This window comes from Gorilla gorilla, chromosome 5 (assembly GCF_029281585.2).
Source record: "Gorilla gorilla gorilla isolate KB3781 chromosome 5, NHGRI_mGorGor1-v2.1_pri, whole genome shotgun sequence".
Lineage (NCBI taxonomy): Eukaryota > Metazoa > Chordata > Mammalia > Primates > Hominidae > Gorilla > Gorilla gorilla.
The window spans coordinates 191203987-191213073 of record NC_073229.2 but is presented as its reverse complement, the minus strand read 5'-3'; the positions used below and the strand labels follow the sequence as shown (position 1 = coordinate 191213073).

The 9087-nt window shown below is 46.6% G+C and overlaps 1 protein-coding gene across 3 annotated transcripts in view; it reads left to right on the top strand.

Annotated features, from left to right (window-relative positions):
* The first annotated feature begins 6209 nt into the window (after positions 1–6209).
* The window catches only part of RPS6KA2 (ribosomal protein S6 kinase A2), a 451529-nt gene continuing 448651 nt past the window's right edge, over positions 6210–9087 (top strand). For all 3 annotated transcript variants that reach the window (XM_055391343.2, XM_055391339.2, XM_004044945.5), the window contains exon 1: positions 6210–6280. In XM_055391343.2, the coding sequence (XP_055247318.1) occupies positions 6218–6280 (63 nt within the window). In that variant the 5' untranslated portion in view covers positions 6210–6217. The remainder of the gene's footprint in view (positions 6281–9087) is intronic.

Sequence of the window (9087 nt, the reverse complement as noted above, 5' to 3'; positions counted from 1 at the left end):
AATTGACAATTACTGTGTAGTATGGTAAGTCAGTGAAGAGTGCAGCTTTGGTCTTACCATTTCTGCAGGACCAGCAAGCCAGAGGGACTCCCAACCAGGAAGGCTGGTTAGCGCTAGGTTGCTTTTTAAATACGACTGTGGTAACTCCTGGGTAATGTTATATGTGGACAAATAAGATGGGTGACTTGAGAAGGAAATGCAGGTGTTTCAGCATTTTCACTTCTCTCTGTATTTTGTGTGTGCTTGTATGTGTGTGTGCATTTTTTTTTCTTTCTTTTTTTTTTTTTTTTTTGAGATGGAGTCTTACTCTGTCGCCAGGCTGGAGTGCAGTGGCGCTATCTCAGCTCACTTCAATCTCTGGCTCCTGGGTTCAAGCGATTCTCCTGCCTCTGCCTCCCTGGGATTACAGGCACCCACCACCACACCCAGCTAATGTTTATATTTTTAGTAGAGATGGGATGTCACTATGTTGGCCAGGATGGTCTCATCAATCTCTTGACCTCATGATCCGCCCACCTCGGCCTCCCAAAGTGCTGGGATTACAGGCGTGAGCCACCACGCCCGGCCTGCACTTTCTTAAGTATGAAATTCATGCAACTAAAATGAATAAGCATTTGCCTTGTGTTGTATTTATACTCTAAAGTTGGGAAGCCTTCACAACATGTAGGAAGACTTGGGGGGCGTCCCGAGAATCTGGGCAGTCCAGGTCACAATGACTTTTCCTACCAGTGAGATGAAAAGCTTAGTTGGGAAGACTGCAAAGCAATAGCTCCTTTTTACAAATGTTCTCCTAGCTTATAATTTATTTTTCATAATAGAGGCTGTTTACTCTGTACTCAGCCTTTTTTTCTTCCTTGTGAATAATTTCTTTTGAAAACAAGCTGCTGTTACGGTTCTGAGTGTCACGACGCTGCTGTGCTGGAAATGAGGCTTTGAGGGCGTCCTGCCAAGGCGGCTGGCCTGGGCCCCAGGCACCTTAATGCCTTTCGGGACCAAGCTGCCGGCTGCCAGTATATAAAGTGGCTTCTCTGAGCCTCTGTGCACCTTGGAAGCTAAGCCATGTGCAGCTGAAATGATGTCCCTCTTGCCCTGACTGGTCCCTGTGGAGAAAAGGTGTCAGTGAAGATCTCTATGCGCCAGGTTCTGGTCACGACAGAGCTGTGGCCTTAGGGCACTGTTGGATTTGCTGTTGTGTGCTCACCTCATCCCCCAGCTGGTATGTTAGTCGGCTTCCGTGCTGCCATCACAAAGTATCACCAGCTGAGTGGCCAAAACAACAGAAAATGATTGCCTCCCAGTTCTGAAGGCCCAAAGTCTGAGGTCAAGGTGTCAGCAGGGTCGCACGCCCCCTGAAGGTGTCCGGAAGGGGTCTGTGCGGGCTCTTTCTCAGCTTCTGGGAGAGCTCCCAGTTCCTCAGCTCGTGGCAGCAGAGCTCCAGCGTCCCAGTGCTGTTCTGCTGTGTGCATGTCTGTGTTCAAATCTCCCCATTTTATGAGATCACATAAAGCCCACTCCACTCCAGCATGACCTCACCTTAACCAGTTACTTCTGCAGGGACCCTGCTTCCATGGAAGGTCACATTTGGAGGTAGTGGGAGTTAGGGCCTCCACACAGGAATTTGGGAGGTAGAGGGACACGGCCCAGCCCATGACAATGGGTCACATGCATTTTTGTTAAAATTTAAATAAATTTGGTTTTAAGTTTTTTGGAGAATTTTGTGAAACTCTGGAGAGTGAAAATACCAAAGCTGGTGACCATGTCACTGGAAATTAGTAACTGTTGTTTTTTTTGGAGACAGAGTCTTGCTCTGTCACCCAGGCTGGATAGCAGTGGCACAATGGCACAATCATGGCTCACTGCAGCCTCAAACCATCCTCCCATCTCAGTCTCCCGAGTAGTTGGGACTACAGGCATGTGCCACCATGCCTGGCTATTTTAAAAAAATTTTATTCTTAGTAGGGACAGGGTCTCACTGTGTTGCCAAGGCTGGTTTCAAACTCCTGGGCTTAAGTGATCCTACTGCCTCAGCCTTCCAAAGTGCTGAGATTACAGGTGTGAGCCACTGCATCTGGACACTGTTTTCATTTTTACTAAATCTTTCATACATCTCAAAAGGTACAACACTGCAAAATGGAACAGCCCAGAATAAAACATTTGGGTCTTTTAAAAATGTCCGTCGGATTCAGTGTGGAGGTCAAGCACGTCTGTCCATCAGAAAACTTGGATTTCTTTGGGCCTTTTCTCTCAGATCATGAAACACATTTTGTTGCTGTGTATTCTGTGAGTCAGGTCGTGGCAGCCCCCTCTGTGGGGAAACTGAGCTACAGAAGATAGCTATTAGTAGCAGAAGTGGGACAAGGACCAGATACCTGATTCAGCTTTTCTTTGGTTGTCAGAAATCCATGGAATGGATAAGCTCTCTCCATCCCTCCTTCCCTCCCCTTCTCCATCCGTCTTTCCTTCCTAAGAGAAAAGAGACACTTTAAGATTGAAGAGGCAATGAACACAGAGGAGTGCTCTTCCTTCATTGGAGCAAGAGAGTAATTTTCCCTTGGGGCTGGGTTTCAGTGAGTTTCATGCCAGCTCATCCATCTCATTTCACAATGGCTGGGACTTGGGACTCTTAAAATACTTCCCATTGCTTTTCTTTTGCAGAGTTTGGTTCATTAAGGACCCATTTTCATCAAGGCTGCTTCAACAGTTCTTCTTAGAAATTGATGCTTTGGAGGTGAATATCTCAGAAATAGCTTTTTCAGGTGGTGTTCTGTTGAAAATGTTGTTCAGGCCGGGCAGAATGACTCAAGCCTGTAATCCCAGCACTCTGGGAGGCCGAAGCCGGCAGATTGCCTGAGTTCAAGAGTTTGAGACCAGCCTGGGCAACATGGCAAAACCCTGTCTCTACAAAAAACACACGCACACACAAAAATGAGTGGTGTGGTGGTATGCGCCTGTGGTCCTAGCTACTTGGGAGGCTAGGGTGGATCTCTTGAGCCCAGGAAGTCGAGAAGGCAGTAAGCTGAGATCGTGCCACTACACTACAGTCTGAGTGACAAAGTGACACCCTGTCTCAAAAAAAAGAAAGAAAGAAAAAGATTGTTCAAGTTTTCTTGGGATTTATTTGAACATTTTAATTCCAACACATCTAATTTCCTGGGTTCTTTATTTGAATCTTTATCTTCTTAGGTATTTAAATGTAATCATTATTTCCTTTCAGAAAAATTATTCCTTCTTACCTCTAATTGTTGACCTTTCCCAACACAAACTTTATAAGTGGGGCTGTTTTCCCAGATCAATATCACCTTTTGAAGATTTCAGTTTGTTGCATTTTATTTTGTTTTATTTTCTGGCTGTTTCCAGGTCCCCTTCCCCCATGTCCGGCACACCTGGTACTGCATCTTGCTGGGCAGCAGCCCCGGGAGTGCCTTGCCTGTAAAAAGCTGATGGAACGGAACCCATCCGGGAGGTTTCCGCTTTGGGAGGACCCCGCAGGTGTTTCACAAGGCAGCAGTGCGGGGAGTAAGTGTGGGAATTCCAGCCCAGAGCCCTGGCCACACGAACTCTCATCTCACTCCCTGGTGATCGCTTCATCACTCCAGGCTTCTCTGCTTGCCTGTGAGATGCCCAAATAATGTGCAGTCTGTTGATTAGTGTCATATTTGCATAGTTAAAAAAAACACCATGCTAAATTATGAGCCACATTTTCAGCAATTCCTAAGATACCCCTTAAAATGAGCTCTTTTTTGCTAGGGACTCTGGCAGGCTGTTCACCCATGGCCTCCCAGGAGCTGGGCTTCCCTCAAGTTTCCTAGGACACACTGCCAATCACAAGACAGCCTGTCCAAAGGTCTTTTCCTCCCTCATATAAAGGACCTCTATTTCCTTCTTCCACAACAGAGCACTTGTGGAAACTTCCAGAAGCTGGAGTCTTTGTAAATACACAGTAAAGAATCTGAGTTCATCTCTTTCCCATTGCCTTCAGGAGTCCACATTTTTACCATCAGATTAAAGATTCTTGACATCTCTTCGCTGTCTTTTATGAGTGACTCTCCTAGCTTTTCTACAGAAAAACCAAAAACCATTTTTTTTTTTTTTTTGAGACAGAGTCCCGCGCTGTTGCCCAGGCTGGAGTGCAGTGGCGTGATCTCCGCTCACTGCAACTTCCGCCCCCTGGGTTGAAGCAATTCCCCTGCCTCAGCATCCCTAGTAGCTGGGGTTACAGGCATGCGATACCACGCCCGGCTAAGTTTTGTATTTTTAGTAGAGACGGGGTTTCACCTTGTTGGCCAGGCTGGTCTCGAACTCCCGCCTCAGGTGATCCGCCCGCCTTGGCCTCCCAAAGTGCTGGGATTACAGGCATGAGCCACCACCCTGGCCTTGTCTGTTTTTGATCTGTGACCTTTTACAGCATGTACAAAATCACCTTATGATTGTTAACACAAGAAAACCTTCACTCTGCTCTGTCAATCACAGAATCTCCAATTTGAAAATGAACAATATTGCTATTTTTAAAATTCTGAATGCAATTGATTTTAAAGGTCCTTCTGGCCTAATTTTGTAGAAAGATAAAGTGACTGTCATAAATCAACACCAAGTACAGAACCCCTCTGTTAACTTTGGACTCTACTTTGCTATGAGATACAAAGTATCTGGGATTTGGGTTTTTCTTTTTTTCCAGTGAATTGAATTTCTTAGTGATTGCATAACGACGAAAAAGAAAAAGGGATTGATAATTTTGGAGAACATTAAGCTATTTTTAAAAAGATATTTCTCTCAAAGATAAAGGAATTTGCTATAGAAATGAATACACTTACTCCCAAAGCAGCATTAAATTGTGTTAACTTTAACACCCTTTCCTAAAAGAGGGAACCATAATACTTCAGGATTAGCACTTGGACGATTGGAGAAATGAATATGTCTTTCACCCGCACGCATCTTTCGTTATCCAGGACAGAAGGGAGTAAGGAGGGAGGCAAGAGAGATCCCCCCACTCCACACCCCAAAAAAGGGAAACAGGGAGGGGAATTTTCCCCCGGTTCCTTTCCAAGGAGCGGTGGCCCAGGAGGCCTTGCTCTCCCGCAGGCGCCTGGCTGTGTCTTCGGGGGTTCCTTCTCGGAGCCTCAGGACTTTGTCACCTGTGAAATAGGACGGGGTGGAGACCTGAAGGAGCTGAGGGGCAGGATACACGTTGTTTGAATTAATGTTTCTGTCCCTCAGGCCCTGCCACTGGGAGCCCCAGCGGCCCACATGCCTTTCATCCTGGCCCGCAGAGGCCTGAGTGCTGTTTCGGGCAGCTCTGGCCAGGGCTGGGTAGGGCCCAGCGGACCCCACGGGCCGCCCCCCCGCCTCTCCCCAGCTATTTGTCTGTCGTCCCTCATCGTCCCTCTTCTCCTGAGGTGCTGTCCCAGCCCTCGGGGCGGGGGGGGGGGGGGCAGCCACGGGCAGCTCAGTCAGCAGCGCTTCCAGAGGTGCCGGAGTCTCCTGAACGCTCCGCAGGAAAGCAGCTGTGCCGCGTGGAGCCCTCTCCTCGCCCCGGTCCCTCCGTCCGTGGCCCTGTCCCTCCCGTTCTGCGGCGGGAGGTGGCGGTGTGGGTCTCCGGGGAGGGGCGGCGGGCTGGGGAGGTGGGGAAGGGTGTGCGCGCGCTGGGCGTGGGGGGGAAAGACCTGCCGCCCCCGCCCCCCTCCCCGCTTCCCCAGCCCTTGGTTGCTATGCAGTTTCTATGGCAGCGGCATCCTCAGACTCAACTTTCACCCTCGTTTAGAGCCAATTAAGGTAAAATAGTGAGGGGAGGAGGGAAGAGCGTGGCCAGGGAAGGGAGGGGGCAGAGGCAGGAAATCCAATTCGAAGCTGCGAGTGCGGCGTTTACTCTGCCAAAGTCGCAGTACAGATTCCGAAGCCGCAGCGCCGTCCCCTCCTTTCCTCGCCCCAGCCTGAGCGGGAAGCGGCAGCAGCTCCCCAGAGCCCTGGCTTGGCAGGGAGGGGACGGCACCCGAGCAGCCATATTGCAGCCCCCCGGGTCCCTCCTCCGGGCCGGCGCAGGCCCCGCACTCACGACCTCCTCTGGGAGCTGGATCTGTCCTCTCCATCGCCGCCACCCGCCGGCCTCTGCGTCCCTTGGCTTCCGACATCCCGTCTGGCCGTCCCCCTGTGCCGGTCCGAGCCTCTGTTTATTTCCTTTCCTACTATCAATACTTGACCAGCAGAAAAGGAAAGTTTAAAAATGCCAATCGCACAGTTGCTGGAACTATGGAAGAAGATCGAGGTGGAGCCTATGGAAATAGAGGTGAGTGCAGGAAGGAACGCACTTTTCACAGCATCCTCAAGAATCCGAACTCTGCAGCCAATGCATTGCTCATTTACTATAATCAGTTCATGTTCATTAGGTGACTATGATGGGTCAGAGAGTTGGGTATCCAGTGTGTGTGGATGTATATGTTGCGTTGTGTATGCACATGGATAAACATTGCGTGTGTATACACGCACGGCATTGTGTGTGGTGTAAATACATAAATGATAATGAGTACAAGAAACAAATTGTTGCCCTTAAGGAAACTTCAGGATGCTTCTTAAAGTCTATGTAAGTCTTAAAGTATTCCCGTTTCCAAACTAATCTGCATCAGTTTGATTTTCCTTCAACAAGTGGCTTTAAATTAGAAGCCTTCCATTTGCTACAGTGAAAGATGAAACCAGAAGGCAAAAATCAATGATGAATCAAGGAACAGAGAGCATAAAGATAATGTGATCTTAAACGAAAAAAGATAATGCAACCTTAAAAGGATGAATGGTCAGATAAAGAGGTGTGATTAAAGATAAACAGAAAAGATAATGAAATCAAAGTGTTCCTTGCCCGTCCCAGGGCTGGTGGGTGTGCAGGAATCACTGCTGAGAGTTTTTCACTCCATGCTTCCCTGGGGACACGCAAACCTCTGCTCCACGGAATCTGATTTGCTCCATTTGAATTGGAGATGGTCAACATACATTTTCCTAGAAGAGAAAGTTCCCCAAATTTATTAACATCTACTAAATTATTAGATATACCTGTTCTGTGTTTATAGCAACTCAAATGGCATTTAAACATGGCTCATTTTTAATACTCACCAAACCTTCTCAAAGTCCAGTTTAATTTTTGCCTATCTCCTACTCCCAGCACTGTACTTATAAATTCAACGCTATTTTAAATTTTATTTATTTTTATATGTACGTCTTGAGATAGTCACATAACATACCTTTGAACTGAATGAGAGATTCTGTTTTAGAAGAGAATTTACCGAATGCTTCATATTGAATAGTTTCCTTGGAAAGCCAAGCTAAATAATGCTCGACATATGTATTGATGTTTAGCAGAGATTGTTGGGCATAGCACAGACACTGAAGTCCATTTGTTTTAGATGGAACAGCCCAGATACTGCTGCTCATGGAAAGTACCTGGGGTGGGAGAAGGATGACACCAGGGCTCCCTACTGTTACTGATTCTTCTGTTTGTACATGGGGTTGTTCTTGGTGTTGAGGATGATGCCTTGGAAAGATCCATTCCCTTACTGCGGTAGCCATTTCAAGTCTACTTTTTTTGAGAGAGAGAGAGATTCAATTTTTCTAAATATTGAATTAGTGAACGAGCAAGTGATCAGCTAGAAGTTCTTTTCTCATTTACTAGTGCTTCCTATAGTCCTGCTGGTCATCGTCAGCACATTGGCTTGTGCTGAAGCTGTAAGGTGCGCAGCCCTCATGAATGAAGGGCTTGTTCAGAGGGAGGATTCCGCCCTGGGCTCAGAAAGGATGGGAGAGCGGGGGCCAGGGGCTTTACAATTCCAGGCGGGACCCTGGTCTTCACATTATTTCCAGTGACCAAAGCCATGAGGAGCAGCTTGTGTTTCACATATTTCTCAAATCGCTCATAAATGGATCAGCAATGAATAGATTCACATGATTTGAAAACCATGCCGTGAGCCTAGAAAGCACTTGCAAGTGGCAAGAATTTGGAGCTGAGTTGACTGATGGTCTGCCCTGCCTTGCCAGCCCCAGGAGAGGGCAGATGGTAAAGGTTTTGAGGAAAATTGGATACATTAAATAGCTCTTGAAGCAAAATAAATTTTTTTCAGGCTTCTTAGCTAAATGTTTTCAGGAGAGCACAGCTGGTGGAGTATGGACAGTGTTAAATTCCTATTTACTTGGGACCCAGAAAACCAGAGTTCTTTCTATAGAAAAATGAAAGCTTAAATATTAACCATGAGGTACTTCAAGTTTCTGAGGAAATTTCCAAATCCACAAAATCCTCTGTGTTTTGGAATTCACAGTCTGAATTTCCTCTCTAGTTTTGTCCATGTTTTATGTTGCATGGTATTAAAATAACTCACATATCAAGAAATGTGGCAGAGCTATATGGAGCATATCTGGCCTCTGAACTCCAAATTAAATGCCCTAAAACCCCTGCAGGAGGAGCCTGCATGCTTTTCTCATCAGAAAATCTGCTAAGAGATTTTAGTGCTTATTTTTTAGTGATTTAGTTTAGATTTTATTGCTTTAGTTCCTTGCTGTTATGCAAATGTGACAGGACTGATGATTGGATTTCCAGGGACTAGAATCAGCATTCCTGGATTCATGTTTTGCTCTAACCACCTTTTCAAGTTGCTATCCTTTCTGGCCTGTTTTCTCATCTGTAGTCTGAGAGAACTGAACTGAATTGGGTCTGAGGTCCATTGTACTAGAGAACACTGCATACAGTTTACAAAAATTGTAGACCAGGGGAGATTCATCTGACTGTCCAGGGAAAGTCTTTGTGGTTCTCTGCGTTGTTCTGAGATATTTCAGATATATAATTAACCCATAAATGGGTGTGTTGACAAGGCAACGTGCTAATTAAGAGCCAGAACCTCCAGAAAACCCCGGCAGAATCTAGCATGAAAAAGAAACATGTAGTATTTCATGAATTATGTTCTGGCAAGTTGAAGGCACATCTCAAACACAGGACTTTTCAATCATTGCTTTCAGCGGGGTTACAGCAGCCAAGGGCATGCTTTGGGGGCAAGATAAGAAAATGGGAGAAATGATGAGTAAGGCAAGTCCATAAGCCAGCCCACAAGGTCTGGCTGA